The sequence below is a fragment of the Sinocyclocheilus anshuiensis genome, unplaced genomic scaffold, assembly GCF_001515605.1.
Source record: "Sinocyclocheilus anshuiensis isolate Anshui unplaced genomic scaffold, SAMN03320099.WGS_v1.1 scaffold209, whole genome shotgun sequence".
NCBI classification, from domain to species: Eukaryota; Metazoa; Chordata; class Actinopteri; order Cypriniformes; family Cyprinidae; genus Sinocyclocheilus; species Sinocyclocheilus anshuiensis.
In genome coordinates this window covers 962,231-979,054 of record NW_015540880.1, presented here as the reverse complement: position 1 = coordinate 979,054, position 16,824 = coordinate 962,231, and the positions used below count along the sequence as shown (strand labels likewise).

The 16,824-nt window shown below is 37.7% G+C and overlaps 3 protein-coding genes across 4 annotated transcripts in view; all 3 read left to right on the top strand.

The window, feature by feature from the left end:
* The first annotated feature begins 417 nt into the window (after window positions 1–417).
* On the top strand, window positions 418–2,545 carry LOC107688408 (homeobox protein Hox-A5a-like). Its single transcript, XM_016486066.1, has 2 exons — window positions 418–1,510; window positions 2,020–2,545. The coding sequence occupies exons 1-2, from the start codon at window positions 964–966 to the stop codon at window positions 2,268–2,270; spliced, it is 798 nt and encodes a 265-aa protein (XP_016341552.1). The 5' UTR covers window positions 418–963; the 3' UTR covers window positions 2,271–2,545.
* A 1,214-nt stretch (window positions 2,546–3,759) lies between these two features.
* The window catches only part of LOC107688343 (homeobox protein Hox-A3a-like), a 20,882-nt gene continuing 7,817 nt past the window's right edge, over window positions 3,760–16,824 (top strand). The window contains exon 1 of one of the 2 annotated variants that reach the window (XM_016485981.1): window positions 3,760–3,828. The gene's annotated coding sequence lies outside the window, so the exon portion shown is untranslated. Of the gene's footprint in view, window positions 3,829–15,963; window positions 16,240–16,824 lie in introns of those variants that run through there. The other variant, XM_016485982.1, reaches the window with a different exon arrangement.
* LOC107688344 (homeobox protein Hox-A4a-like) lies at window positions 10,031–11,873 on the top strand. Its single transcript, XM_016485985.1, has 2 exons — window positions 10,031–10,565; window positions 11,015–11,873. Exons 1-2 carry the CDS (start codon window positions 10,154–10,156, stop codon window positions 11,338–11,340), a joined length of 738 nt encoding a protein of 245 aa, XP_016341471.1. The 5' UTR covers window positions 10,031–10,153; the 3' UTR covers window positions 11,341–11,873.

Below are 16,824 nucleotides of genomic sequence, written 5' to 3'. Positions count from 1 at the left end.
CCCCCCTGCTGCTACCTCAGCTCGTCAAGGAAACGGGCAAAACACAAGAATTGTATGAAAGCTGCTTTTTTTCCTGTAACCTTTTTATATTGCTTTAGTATTCAGAGACATTTTTCTCTTATGCTCTTAGAAACAGTAATTGACAAGTAAATGTAAGTTAGAAAAGATAGGCCAAGTATTTTATGTTGTACAGCGTCTCCTGAATCGTTTCTTTTTGAAGACATAAATATTTAGAATTTATCAAACTAAATCATAATTTTAAAAATATCCTGTTTTCAAACCAAATATATTATGAGGAATTATTAGGCCTATTTTAAGTAGGTATGCAATACTCGAGAATTTATTTATTTATTTGTATTATTGATGTGTTCTTGTTGACGATTGTTTATTTCAAACATCTAGTTACGTGTTGTTTTTGAATCTACTAAATCTATTAGACCTTCTGGTGCGCGTGTTTTGTGTGCAGGTCACGGCGCATTGTTTCAGCAGATACAATTTTTCTACCGCAGAGTCGTTACCCTTTGAATGACCCCATCGCGTGCTCGCCTCCAGTCTGATGGTTTAGGTAGTCCCGCCTATAACCAGAGGGTGGCGCGCCACTACAATCTTGCAGAGCACACAACAGCTAGTTCGGTGAAACTCTTGTTGCGCGCTCCCGTGTCCAAACAATTCCACCCTGATTTCCTGCTTACGCGTGAGTTTACCGCTGGAGGTCACAGAATAGGATTTACGACTGGTCAACAAAAACACGTGACTCTAAGCCGTACCCCATATTTGGGAGTCTGCGTAAGGGAGCATAAAGTCTGTGTCTCACTCATTTCCATAATTCATCATAAATTTTGCAAGGGTGCAATAGAAGCTCAAAACCACCAAGAGACACAAATCAAACACACACGGTAGAACTGTTCTCTCCATAAAGGTAGTTGTAGTAACTAAAAATAATTATAAGTTAACTGTCAACCAATGAGCTCTTATTTTGTGAACTCTTTTTGCGGTCGCTATCCAAATGGCGCGGACTATCCCTTACATAACTATGGAGATCATAGCTCTAGTGGCCAATGCAGAGATTCTACGGGAATGCATTCGGGCAGGTATGCTTTTGGCTACAATGGAATGGATCTCAGCACCAGGCGCTCTACCACCGGACACTTTCTCTCATCTGGTGAGCAAACTCAAAGCTACACAGACAGTCCAACTGCGACGCCTGACCGGTACAATCAACCGGTTACCGCGAGCAGCGCTGAGCCTTCCTCTGACCCTCTCCCCTACTCATCCTTAGCCAACTCTCCTGTCAGCGAGCAGTCACACCGCGCCCTGAAAACCTCACTACCGAGCACCGCTGGCTCTGCGACCAACAGCATCGGGACGGTTCTCAGTCGCGAGGACGTTTCTAAAGCGTCCAGCACTATGGAGGAAGAAAAGCCACCGGGAAGTGCGCAGACAGCTGCACAGAATGTATCCGAGGCGCCGCAGATTTATCCATGGATGCGAAAACTTCATTTAAGTCATGGTAAACAGCAAAGTTCTGCTTTTTTCTGTTTGTGTTCTGAGTGTTGTAGTATGGTGTGAATGACCCCGTCAAATTTCACTCAAAATCAGTTTGGGACGTTTAATGCAAATACGGTTAGTTTACTTTGGTTTTGGACTGTTATATCGAAATATGTCACAGCCAGCATGATGTCCTAGTTCACTGGCTCCATGTCTCGTTCAAAAATTAAAATAGAGTTTCTTTTATAAAAAATGAAAGGACCTAACTATATTAATAATTGTCTTGTCGATTATCCAGTTGAATGGTCCGTGCTATTAAATTCATTAATAAAACTGATTTCATTTTAGATAATTTGAGGAAATTATCCGAATTAATTGTTAGGCCTATGCGTTCTGTCCCTGAGAATGTCATGCATGCTTTGAGGTTGATGCATGTCCTTTCAACCATGTTTTGTGTCGTGCATTGCATAATATATATTATAGTACATTAAAATTCTAAAAATTACAATGTCACACTTTTGTGTATAACAGACAGTTTGACCGGACCGGAGGGGAAAAGGCCCAGGACAGCCTACACACGCTACCAGACACTTGAGCTTGAGAAGGAGTTCCACTTCAACCGGTACCTGACACGTCGCCGACGAATTGAGATTGCACACACGCTCTGTCTCTCAGAGAGGCAAATCAAAATATGGTTTCAAAACCGCAGAATGAAATGGAAAAAGGACAACAAGTTGAAGAGTTTGAATATGGCGGCTGCAGGAAGCGGATACCGGCCGTGAAAATGTGTATATATTATATATCTGCATATATAAATTAAATCTGTTAGTGTTTGAATAGGTATGTGTGCACGGGTGCGCGTCTGTTTCCTTATTCTACGTGTGTGTTCAAAAAGGGAATGAAGACTTTAACCATTTCACAAAAGAACTTTCCACTGGTCTTGAGAGAGTGAACGCCCTGTGTTGCGTCCTTGGTCAGAAAAAAATCAAACAAACACTTCCTCTCTGTGTTTTCATGTAATGTTGCGAATGTGGATAGATCTTTGCACTGTCTTAGAAAAGCCACATAAAGGTGTAAATTAATATAACACGTATTGACGAAAAATGCTTCTGAAAAAAAAAGTTTCTGAAAGGTGCATTGGGTAAGCCAACCTGTGAAAGTATTTGACTCTTACCAAATGAAGCATAACTTAAAAATTTTTTTTTATGTCTTTTGGTTTGTAAATACGAATTGATGTATTTTATGCATTTATTTAAATTCGATATCAAATATCGATTGTATCTTATTTGTTGTGAAGTTGAAGCAGAAGACCTGTTTTGTTCGTGTTGTACTGTCATCTTTGTGTATTGATAATATCGTTCCGTTCAGACTTGTCCGCATATTTGTCCTCATTTTTCTACTCGAATATGTTTGTGTTGCAAGTTTTCAAATGTTGGGGGAAACGCGAATTATTTTCCTTCTCGTGAAATTTGAAAGATAACTGGAAGTGCATCGTTGCCAATGATAAATGCAGTGTTCATAACAATAAAGTTTTTACTTAAAAAATTAGATCTCAGTGTTTTGTCAGGTGTTTTTATTTTATTTTTATTATTATTTGTGTGTGTGTGTGTGTGTAAGTGACAGACATAATGTGAAATGTATCACATAGGTGTTTGATTATTAATGTGAGGGTGACGGGTGAGTAGCGTATTAGTACCTAGTCATAAAACTGCAAAATACCATATTCCACTTTCGGAAGCTTAGATAAACATTTTATGCAAGGCATTGTTTAAATTCTAGATTGTTTAGAACAATTTCCTCATTTTTGTGAAAGTTTGTTTAAGTGGTTCAACAGGTATGAGACGCACTGTAATCACTACTTAACTCACCCGATGTGGAAAGGGCACTTATGGTCCCCCTTGCCAACTTCTCAACATAAGTGTGCGTCCACGCCCATTGTCGTCCACTTTTCTCTTCTTTGGAAATCTGTACAGGGTTTTAAGCGGCAAATTTTACTAGAGCCTTCACCATTCTGGATCCGTGACATTGGCGGGTAAGATAAATAATGAGGTTTGGTCCACGAATTAGATCGTAAAATTCACCCGGAGTGAGACGGCAGATAGGCTCACTGGCCATAAAACAGTCACGTGGTGGCAATTAAAGTCAGTTTTATGGTTTTGGGGAGTCGACACTATATCGCATATAAAGTTTAATCGCACTGACGTGGAGCTTCGTTCTCTTTCTCTGCAGACCGTCGAGGTGTTCTTTGACTGCATCCACAACCGCTTTTGACAAACCAGTTTGCTATGGATTGGAAACACGTCGACCGGATTCACTCGGGTGGACGAGGGTCAGCTCTTGGTAAGTTCGAGTTGGTTTGTTTCGGGTTTTCGCTGCTGTTGAGAGACAAACTTTTCTTTAGGCCCTCAGTGAAACAATGAGCAGAACATAAATGAATTCATGTTCAAACTACGTTAATTAGGGCTTGTACTGCGAAAACCTGCTTGTCCGGCAGATGGGTGGTATGGGGGCATTGCTCTTTGAATTGCTTCCTTCCTATACTGTAACATTCTCTGCCCTTTGTACCTATGCATTACATAATGATTTTTTAAGATGCATTTTTAAGATTTTAACATGTTTAGATGACTTTTGTTAGTTTTTCTACTATCAACCACACCCTTCAGGACTGTTTGTTAGATGTTTATGCACAAATTCGCCCCCACCATAATTGCCTAAAAGTTTTGAGAGAAAGGATAGGAAGACTCTATCCATATATCTATCTATCTATCCCATATGCAAAAATGTTTTTCCTCTGTTAGCAATATATTTTTATACGCTCAATAGCCTATCTATCAGAGTATAAATAATTTGTTAACATTTCTGCTTATTTTGACCAAGTGGCAATTTTGTGACTTGAAATCTGATACAACTGAGTAATTATTAATCATAAACATCTTCATGCACCACTAATGCTTAGCAACACTGTATCATAACCATCAATGCTGTTCTGTTTTAACTTTAACGCAGTATAGGGAAAAATATAGGCTAAACGTTGATGCAGAACACAAAGATGTTTTTTGCTTGCCTTATTTGAGGAAATGCGCATATAACATCCGCATACTTAAACTGAAGTGTGAGAGCGAGTGGGAGCGAGACAGAATTCGATAGACAATGAAGGAGAGAGGGACTGAAGAAAAATGTCTTCTCTCCTGGTTCACCGTGAGGTCAGCGGCGGCAGGAAGATGAATGTGCACACGCCGTAAACCACCAGCAGAGCTCGCTTTTGGCCAAGTTCAGTGTCACCCGCATTGGCGCCCCTTCTCCCTATAAGGATAGAAAAGACAAAAAGAAAAAGAATAATAACTCCTGCATACACCTTTAATTGCAGGAACTCTCGGTAGAATAGAAATGGTTTACAAATCTGGGTGCAGCATGGATATCAGCAGAACGAAATTGATGGATACAGCAGGCCAAGCTGTCTGGAGATATAAAGGCTGTTTGATAACATATTAATAGTTTTGGCCTAATATTAGTGGTCATGATAAATGGAAGATATAAAAGATGTATGGGGACAACAATAGCATAGAAAAGAATGAAAGAGAGAGAAAAGGGGAGAAAGAAAGTTGATGAGCTTGAAGGCTTGTTTGTGTCCATCTGTTTATTTGTGCTTGTTTGTCTGAGAGAGAGAGAGTGAGATTGTAAAGGTAGGGGGGAGGGCCGGGGTCAAAAGTTTACAGCAGAACAAGTAGCTGTCATCTGTTCTTGTAGAGCGCAGTGCCACTTTTATAATGGCACAAAAGATGGAATAGCTGTGAATCCCGTGAGTTCTGGTCTAACCTCGCGATGAACTCTGCAAGCTGGGTGACCCTGGGTTAGCATCCCCAAGAGACTACCTCCTACGCCTGTGCCAGAGATTGAGTATTCAGGTTTTATTAAGGGGTTTGATTGGTGAATTTCCTTTGAATAAATCCCATTTGATGACCATAAGTTCGACGGGACATTTGCATTTAGGATTGATAATATTTCCGCGATGAACATTTCTTTGCTTGCATAGTTCTGAAGAGTTTTTTTTCCATGTTGTAGCATCTTGAAAACTAAACATTCGTTAATTTTAACAGAAGAGAAGAAAACAGAAAAAAAACAATAAAAGGAAAACATGCTGTCTAGCATTATTTACTGGTAAATCAGGACTAAACGAGGCCGATACGGTATTGAGACGGTTTGTAATAAAATAATTTGGAATTGCCTTACAAATCATTTTATGTAATACTCATCACTTTGAGACAAATCTCGTTTTAGACATGCGAAGCATCGACGCCGATGATCAGCTGATGGTAATTTTCTGTAATGAGTCCATGTCTGGTACTTCAGCAGCCATTTGCATTGTGTGTTAGTGATTTAAACCTACTTTTGAGAGTATCCTGCAGACAGATGCTCATTAGTCTCACAGAGCCAGGCTTTGACTTTCAGCATAATGTCTGGTGCACTTTGCAGCTTTAGTCTGGCCAAGAAGTGCCCACTTAAGAATCTGACTTGCATGTAAAATGATCAATTTGTTTGTTTTTTTTTATTTATTTTTAATATGATACTTAGGAGCAGGTAAACTTGAAATTGATGATGAATAGCATGGTAAATAGGACGGTAGTGTCTGCAAGTGATTGTATGGACAACTTTTATTTATTAATTTATTAATTAATTTATTTTTTTAATTAACCTTAAATACACCAGGCAAGTCACTTAAGAACAAGTTCTTATTTTCAACAACAGCCTGACATTGTGTGGCAAAATTGTATAAAATATGTTTTCCATCTGAAAAAAAAAAGATTTTTTTTTTCATTTATAAAATTAAATATCTTATACATTTTTCTGTTTTTTTCTGTACAAGCTTTATAAGCAATGAGCTCTTAAGTATCAAATATATATATATATATATATATATATATATATATATTATCCATATATTATTAAATTCTCTCTGTCTCTCTCTCTCTTTTGCGAATAGGCCTACAAACCTCAAATAGTTTAAATAATAAATAATCAAATTTGCATCTTTTTATTGGATAGATTAATTGTTTATTTCTGTTTAATATACATTTTAAATTTTTTAAAGAATGCACAGGCCTACATTTTGTGAAAATATCTGACCTTTCCGAAAAAAAATCTTAAGTATAATTTTGCCATACAGAAAAGTTAAACAAAAACCGGCATTATAAATAAATCTGAATCACACACATTTGTGTCCACAAAATTTGAATCATTACGAATAATTTTGTCCAAGGTTGTATATTCGTTTAGACAGTTCGTTTCATGGGTTTACAGAAGACGCGATGACTTGAAATGGCCATATTCCTTTTTTATAGGAGACCGGAGCTAGTTGTTACTGGGAAACACGACGGTTGTAAGCTGTAATAAATCTCTGTAATACGATTTTGAGTCAAAAGTCCAATTACAGAAATGCTCGCGATTTGAAATAATTTTGATTTTATATGTTGGTTTCAGCCAAATAACATAACATTTAACATTTAACATTAACAATAACATTTATTTTAAAATCATATCCTCAAATGAAAGTGCAATATCATTGTATTTTACAAAAGCAGTTGGGTCAATTTAACACGATAAGACACACAAATTAAGCGTAAAAACAAGGGTATTTAAAAAAAAAAAAAAACCAGGTCCTTGCAGGTTGCCCCGTATGTTTTAAGTGGTGTCATTTTATGCAATCTGCTGGAGAAATGTATGTTACCTTTTACATTTTACGTGTTGCGTTTAACTGTTTACTAATTAATCGGTTTAATGTTTAAGCCTCTTTATAGCCAATTTATCGGCAGCTATTCGTTCTCATTTTCGCTCCTTCAAATCACTTTCAAAACACTGAGTAATATTCACTGGAATAATAATGTGCTAGCCCCGGTCTCCCCTATTTATGTTTTATCCATACTATTACATGAAGAACACATTTAGATGTGAGTTTTAAATATCCAAAATCAGAGTTTTCTTTCATCTGATCCTGTGATGAATTGTTAGTTTTACTTGTTTTAAATATGTAAACATTGCAGCATGTTTAATTTTAGGCCTCCAGTTTTGTACACAAAGGAGAGAGAAGTATATAATGAATAACAGACGACATGGTATTATTTTATATGGGCCTCAGAAAACTAGAGCCTTGGCTTAGAGCTTTGTGTTAAAACCGTACGGTTAAAAGACTTTTCGTTAGCAATTTTAATTTATCAAGTGAGATCCAATAATTAAACAACATTCTAATAACAGTTATTATTATTAGTAGATATATATATGCCGACACACACACACACACACACACACACACACACACACATCCTGTGATGAATTGTTAGTTTTACTTGTTTTAAATATGTAAACATTGCAGCATGTTTAATTTTAGGCCTCCAGTTTTGTACACAAAGGAGAGAGAAGTATATAATGAATAACAGACGACATGGTATTATTTTATATGGGCCTCAGAAAACTAGAGCCTTGGCTTAGAGCTTTGTGTTAAAACCGTACGGTTAAAAGACTTTTCGTTAGCAATTTTAATTTATCAAGTGAGATCCAATAATTAAACAACATTCTAATAACAGTTATTATTATTAGTAGATATATATATGCCGACACACACACACCCACACACACACACACACACACACATATATATATATATATATATATATATATCCGACCTCCAGAAGGACCCTGTTCCCTGAGGGGATAAACGAAGTCCAAGGCCGGGGTAAAAGCAAGGTCACTGCGTCTAACAAATATGAAAATGTCACCTTTTCAGAGGGCACGCCTTGTTGTTTAACAAAGACTGTCAATGAACAAGATTAATAAGAGGCGAAATGGACATTGAGTCACTGAGAGGTCAAAACGAAGTTATCTCTGTGTAGCTATTAAAGAAAGGTAACCAGAGCGGTTCTGAAGCTTTGGAACCGCATGTGACTCACATAGTTTAGTTAATACCAACTTGAAGCTCGCGTGGATACTTAAACAGGAGTTTTCAGTTCAGGGTGGCTGTTGATTCAATACATGGAAATGTTAAGGATAAAGAAACATTACATGGGAACTACCTGTCGCGCTAAAGATGTGTCATTATTTTGGTTTATCTGGGCAGGGAACCTGGAATATAAGCTTCAGGGTCAGGGATAATATTTTGATCACGATCTCACACAAGGTAGGCCTTCTGAGTTATATTTTAGTGTTCATATAAACACTGCAAAACAAGTCCAATAGGAATATGGAAGTTATGGAATTGAGTCTGTCTGTGTTGTGCATTTCACAGAAAACGAGAAATAGTAGAAAAAAAATGTATTGGCTTTACTTTAAAAAAAAAAAAAAGATGGTTGTTTTCATTGAGATATTTCAAGATCATAAACGTGTCATTGCGGTCTTTATTATAACGATTCTGAATCAATTGCAATACCATGTAAGCCCTATCAATACTGATATAATTGCATAAAGATTGCTATGTATTGCAGTAAACTAAAAAGACAACTGCAATCAACAATTAGTGGCTGCCTGCTGACTATAATAGTTTAATATGTCCTGAATAAAAATTCTGAGTTGGTTTTGGTCTACTTTTATTTGGTTAGAGTAGAAGACGAAATACAATGGATCTAAGCCACCATGCAGAACATGAAAGGTGACATGATGTCCAGTTCAGTTTAACTGGACAGTTAATCAAATTTAAAAGCCAACATATTTCATTATGGAGCTGCTGAGAGACAATAAGGAATGCCACGTTTCTTTATTAAGACATTATTTTATGTATTTTTGCTGAGGACATGTGGGATTTTTCTTACTACTTCAGTAATAATAATTAAAAAGATAAAAATCAAAAGATGCAAATGTGTGCAACTAAAAGGCTCATGTAGCAGCCTTTCGTTGTTCTTGACTACAGACGCTTGGGTCACTTTAATGTTGAGCAAATCTAACTGATAGTCTTTTCTAATATTTCGTTGACGATGTCAGTGGTAGGACCCCTAAAACTAAGCCTGTTTATTGTGTTAGTTACAATTGTTACAAAAGACGTGTGAAATTATTGGTTGATGCGGCTGCTGACTTGAAAATAGCCTTTGTGCTACTCATTAAGTCACTGAGGTGCATTAGTCACTGAGTATACTGATACAGTTGCTTTTGTTAAGGTGGTCGTGGGCCTTCTTGAAGGTTCTTTCGAGGAACCTATAGAAATTTGAAAGTCCCTGGTGGGTACAAAACTGCGGGTCGTGGTACACAACAAACGAGATTTTGTGTATATTTATCATCAGAAAGGGCATTAACACTAGAAGGGGATGCTTTTGTGATAAATCACGTTCTCTATTGCACACAATTGTTGTATATAACGCATTTTAACATTGCTACATCTTGTACATTCAGTCAGCTGTTTCGTTTTCTATGCGATGTATATGGTAACTATATCGAATTATTTTCTGATATATTTTGATTCGATAACAAAAACAGACGCATTGACCGCTCGAACACATTTTTGCTGTACTGATGCCTGGCCTGCTATTGGTGCTTGTTTACACGATGCCCACAGGAGGCGCTGATTGGTCGCATTTCTCACGTGACCAACCAACTTTGTACATTTGACAGAGGAGTAGGTGGGTTTTGGAGAGATCAGAAAAACGACAGCACGATAAAAATTAGAATTGTTGCACTTTTCAAATTAATGATCATGAGCTCCTACTTGATCAATTCAAATTACATCGAACCTTCTTTCCCACCCTGCGAGGAATATCAGCAGAATGGATACATGCCCGTGTCATCTGATTATTATGAGCGGCCGAAAGACTCGGGCTTCCCCCATCACGAGGAGGCATCATACCCGCGATCAAACTACCAAGAGCCGAGCTATGATTACGGTAACGTGTCAACCAACGGCCTCAACGATTTCACCGACCGTCATCACGCGCAACCTCAATCCGTTCCGCAGAATCATGGACCCCGCCTCACCACAGAGAGCTGTGTTGGTTCAACTGCGAACAAGGATTGTAGCCTCGTGTCAGAGGCTCTCCCAGGCGCACAGAAGGGTAAAGAGCTGGTGGTGTATCCCTGGATGAAAAAAGTCCATGTTAATACCGGTAAGTAATATGCACGGGCAATAAAAGCTCTAGGAGCCCTGTGGAGGGCGTTCGTCGTAAGGCATGTAGGGAACATACCCTGTTGGAATTGCTCATTTAGAGGATTTACTGCCATCGAGATGAAGTCCCGGTGATTAGGAGTTCTCGCACATTTTATTTCCCTCGATGTTCCACACGGTCCATTTGCGTTTGATTCTTTTAACTCAAACGAAAGTTTATTGTTGACCAAGTTAGCACGAAACAGGCCTTTTAATTTAGTTATTTTCCATGTTGCAGTGCTACCAAATTAGTTACATCAAGTCGGAGAACGACGCATATCCATTGTTTCATTGGCTACTCAACTCATTTAGTACTGTTCAATATGTTTAGTAAGTGTACTAATTATCCGACATCTCACCAATACCTGGAATGTCAATAACACCTGCTTGGTTATGTGTTTGTGTGTTTAGTGACCGCCAGCTACTCTGGAGGAGTGCTCAAGAGGTCTCGCACCGCCTACACGCGCCAGCAGGCTCTTGAGCTTGAGAAAGAGTTCCACTTTAACCGATATCTGACTCGACGTCGACGAGTGGAGATAGCGCACACTATGTGTCTTTCTGAGCGTCAGGTGAAAATCTGGTTTCAGAACCGCCGCATGAAATGGAAGAAAGACCACAAGCTGCCTAACACAAAGATCCGCTCCTCGAGCTCTGCGCCCTCCAACCATCACGTGAAAACGGACGCCACTCAGCAGCAGCAAACACTGCTTCCAACGCCTTGTCCCTCGAACCTATAGTGTTAGAAGCAAATCGGCACAAACGGAACTGAACAAGAAAGAAGAACAAATAGCAGTATTAGGATCGGAACTTCACAGGGTTACTTTTTATTCAGTGTACGATGAGGCAACTTAATCTCGCCTTCCCAACCTCTTCCTCCACCCTAATTTGAGCTGGAAATCACATCCTTCCTGTAAAAATCGCTTTTTCTCTCTCTCGTTATCTCTCTCTTAAAGGAACAATAGTAGAATGTACTTTAACTTGGACATTGGATCGTTACGTTTTCTGTCTTTAACCGAGACATACCGAGTCTTGTTTGTGAAGATCTGCGCTAGTTACGCGTGTACAAATTGACATTTTAACTTGAAGGCACAAGTATAGGAACAATCTTCCTGGAGTAGTTATCTTATTTGTCTTAGTCCCATATTTTAGAGTATTGTTAAGTGTATTTACGTCATCAAAGCTGTGAATATTTGTGTATTTGTTTATTTGTATATTGGTGAATGATGTCAAGTTGTTTTAGTAAGCCTGTATGCAAGTAATTGTAGGCTTCCCGTGGAAATAATAAAAAATTACTTTATTGTGCATTATCCATTTAGTGTAATCCATAGACAGGACTAATGTAGGCGGTGTAATTTAGCTGTGTCCTGAATCATGTCACTGTTTTATTCCAACGTATCTTGATAACGAATAACAAAACCTTAAAAAGTCGCTATTAGACTAAAAGCTTGCCTCGGAAATGTGTATTGTTTAGGCCAACGGTTTAGGTTTGCTTATTAGATTTTCAAGATATTTTAACATAGCCTATGAAAAAGGTGCACATTACAAACCAAATTACTTTGCCATCAATCTTGTGACGTTTAGTTTTTATTTATTCCATTTGGCTATCTTTTTGGCTCTGTTGATAAAACAATTAAAACGCGATTATATATTAGTGTTCCTTTAAACTGACCTTTATTACAATACAGTGTTAAAGTACCGAATAGTTGAGCTTCCATTCTTGCTGGCTGAAATATGTGGCTTAATGCAGTATTTATTTCTAAATATTCAAACTGTTGTAGGCTATTGTGACAAAATCATATAAATTAATATTAAACACTTTGACTCATTCGTGAAATAATAATGTCAGTGCAAACAGACCTAGTTTGCGCTACCCAGTCTCTTTGTTTGTTTGTTTTTTTCCTCAGGACAATCTATTCTTAGAGTTAAATTGACGTCCATTTTAAATTTAATCCAAACTGTAGCTATTTCTCGTGTGCAGTCCCTTTCCAAAATCAAATAGGCTATTTAAATAACAAATATCATTAACGCTTTCCCACATAGAAGTCTATTGAAATAAATTAGAGACGGACAGTAGGCTACTTACTAGTGTAAACTACTATTGGGGTCAAGCAGAGGACACAAACGAGCTGTCCAATCATCAAACTGAAGCACTGTGTACGACCCCTTAACCTCTGACCTCGCCATATTCAGCACCCTCTAGACCATGGTCTATTTATTCCTCGAACGCATGGGGCAGTAGTGGAATTTGAATATGGCCTATATTTGAAGATTTAGGGGGAGGCCAAAACCGTAGTCTGTGTTTGTGCATAACTTACTTTACACGATTCATTTGACATAAAATATTAATTAAATGTTCAAATCGGCTAAATTATTTGTACTTCAATAACTCGCTTTAAAACGCATCTAAATCATTTATTATAGAAAACACAAGCTTTGAAATTGACTGTTTAAACAGGTAGAAGTAATCAATGGTCGATAATTTAAGGATGCCAATTTAGGGATCTAAAGTGCACTAATATTTTTGTTTGCCTGCGTTTAACTTTCACCAAGAATAGCAGTTATTGCGCAGAGACAACAACAACAGCCTTGGATCTTACGTATAAAGAGTGTCTGGTCTGTTTAGTACTTTGTGGAATTTGAAATCAGTATGGGTGACCGTGTTTTAAATATTCAGATTTCAAAAGGGAAAAACCTTAAACTGCAGCGAGATCCGTCATCATTGAATGAATCAGATCTTGACAGACAGGAAATTTCAACTTCCATCATGACACCAGCACCTCACCTCTCAATCTACCATGCTTAAATTTTAATTGACTGGCTCACATGACCTTCTTAAATAATAGATACCTCTTGGTTAGAAATAGACACGGGAGGTTCGGTCGGATTTTTCATTTTGCAGTTGACTGTCGACTTAGCGAGACCTCTCAGAACCGACCAGCTGCTCCTTTTCCGGTCAGTCTTCAAAAAGTGGGTTTGGAGTAAGTAATCTAAGCTTTTTGAAATCAAAATTTTTGGATGCTATAGGCTATATGAAAAACTATGCAGCACATGTTTAAAGTGCAGGTTATATACAGATGTTGTTTGTACTGATGTGAACTAAACCCGTTTTCTCATTAGGCTACCGTTATATCCAACAGTTAAATAGTGAATTTTCTCTAAATAATTTTATAAGTGAGAGATTTATAAGAGATTTTATAAGTGTAGATGGTCAGTTTATATACAAACGTTAATAACAACAACAACAATAATAATGATGATGATGATGATGATGATGATAATAATAATAATGTGCTATAGCTGTTCATAAGCTACAAAATCCCTTTAATGTGTGTCAATCACTTGTTTCTATCATTATCAAAACACAGGCTACAAAGAAAGATAAGATCTTTAACTCCTATTTTTATTTAATTCACGTTCAACAAACGTTTCCGAACTCATGGGCAGAACTAGGCAGTCAAAGATCATTGCCGTTCCACTGGCATGATCGTCAAACTGCGTTGAGATGTATTTAGCTTTGATGCTGACCACGGTAAATCCAAAGGGGGAAAATTATCTTCGTCTGCGTGTTGTAGTAATCTTAGTTTGCTTCGAGGGCTCCAAATGTCAACATTGAGAACAGATTTGTTCTGTCCCCTGGCTAGACTCCACGAACCATTTAGAGTGAAAATACAGCCCTGTCTGTTGGCTTTTTTGAAAAGCAGCAGACCACTTTGTTAAGAAATTAAACTAAATGGCTGACCGTTTATGCTGGTCTGCATTTACTGATTTCATGATAATTAATTACATGTAAAAAATAAGTGATGTTATCAAAATTATATAAAAAGACGGGGATTATTTGCACCCCCATGCACTGTGCTGATCCCGAATACTTTCTAAAAGCGTTCTTAATGAACTTTGTGCTTGGGTCAGTGGGAAGTTTAGGAGGCATGCTGAAATGTATGAGAAGCAAACAGACGGACCCCAGGGACTTCGGCAGGTTCGCGTTGCATCTGGCAACACCCCAGGGCTGTTTCTAGTTATAGCAGGCAGGTGAATATGGCTACTATTACAAAAAGGTCTAAGCAACACAAACAAGTCTGACTAAAGCGGTTTTTGAAACATGTTTACTCTTTTAAAATACCTGACTTTCATGAGTCACACTTGATAAAGCACACAGCACATCACAGGAACTCAGAATAAAGAATGTTTAATGCATCGCCTTCGCACTGTTCACTTAAATAGCGAGCAGCGCTTACATTTGTCCTAAGGTTTTTTTAATGAATATGGAAATAAAATGATAAAATAGCTCAGTTCAATCTGAAAAAAGTTTGTACTCCTTCAAGTTGTGGCTTTTGAGAGAACAAAGCATTGGTGCAAGGGGGAGAAGCGGTCCTGCCTTGCTGAGGTGATTAATTATCTACAAGGCTTCACCACGTCTGTTGGATGCTTTCAGCCTAAACACTCTGCTGCCGGAAAACAAGCAACAAATGGTGGTAAAGAGAAGGCCCCTTTCGGGACGGGTCTTCTTTCTTTTGTTTGTTGAGGTAGACTTGATAGATCACTGCTCTATAAAGATGTCAGAATTGTAGCTTCAGTTCCTATGACTCTTGTAACTAAAGGTTATGATGTCTAAAATAGTACCTTCTAGTATTAACACATACACTGTTGCATATGCACATTCATCATTTTCAGTATTGCAGTGTTGACACGAGCAAATTCTAAGGTCAAAGAGAGCAGATGCTTGGTAGGTCCGCTGATAACATGGACTTCCATTCAGTTTTGTTTGACTGATTCACCGTAATCACCGAGAGAGGGCCACCTTGCACACACGAGTTCTATTCGGCAACAGTATATATTAGATTTTAATGTATGTAGGTGGTAGCAAGCTTTGGGATGGTGTATTTTTAAGAGATAATGCTAGACGGGTAAAAAATCAAGGAAAATCATATATTTGTTAAATATTAGGCTATTTTCTATTATTATTTTAATAAACCAGAACGCCAGCTATTGTTCTGTTGTGAATGCGTTTGTTTCCTTTAACACTGGCACACAAGAAGACTATTAATGTTAAGAGGTCCAAATACTTGTGGTGTACTTTTGTATTTGTGTATATGATGTTTACCCCCAAAACATCATATGTTCCGTCATACAACGTTCTTCAGCCAATCACCTTGTAACGTTTCGACTAATCTGTGATGCGCTATTTTTTCTGTTTTAAAAAAAAGGCTCAAAAATAAGACGGAAATTTCGGACACACTACTTCCATCTTTTCCATCTTTGTGATCCTCCTCAAAGGGGACCAACAACAGTCTATAAATGATTCACAGTTCAAAAAAGGTTTGCCTTTTAATAGACACTTGGTCACGTGAGTGAGGCGCATAATATGGTTGCGATATTATGATGAAGGGGGTGGATGGCATGCGAACCCCGGTCTGCTGCTGTGCTGATAGCGCTAGCCTACTTCACTAAAGTGGGGTTGGGTCATTGTGGACTTGCTGAAAAGCGGGAGAGATAGGGAGAGAAAAAAAATTAAAAAGAACGAAAGACCCTGGTACGTTTTGCAGATGATGTTAAACAGCTGTCATGAACGGATATGTTTTTCTACACAGAAAAAGACAGAAAACCCTGCGAACCATGAGGATGGATTTTATTTTGAGGTATTTCCGCTGATTGTTCATTACACTAGTGAGTTTTTCGGCTCTAAGAGAAGGTCAGTTACCGTAGAATGGCGGATGAACACACGGGAGAGTCGAATTTAAGAACATTAATAAACTAAACTTGGAGCATATTCGTCAATCAACTTTTATTCATCAATTAACAGGCACTGAAACAACCATTACACACGTAAATGTAAATGTAATTTACATTTACTTAAATGCTAAAGCAACACTTTACAAAACTAATATTGTTTTACAAAAATTAAAGAAACTTAGACTGAATTTTTATATAGGTGTTTTCCGTGATATAAATCAGAATGCATCCGCAAAACCGGAGGAACAAAAGCTGAATGTTTATTATCAAGACCTAATTTGTATTAAATAAAATATAATGTAAAATAAATGTAAATAAAAATAAGAAATAAAATTAAAATGCCTTTAAACAAAGTAATTGTACAGGATAATACAGAGCAATTTATGGACTTCATGGTCTACATTTCATCTGGTTTTTAAGAACATTTCATACTTTTCAAAATTTGTCTGCAGCCCAAAAACATTTTCTCTTACACCAATATGACTCAATAT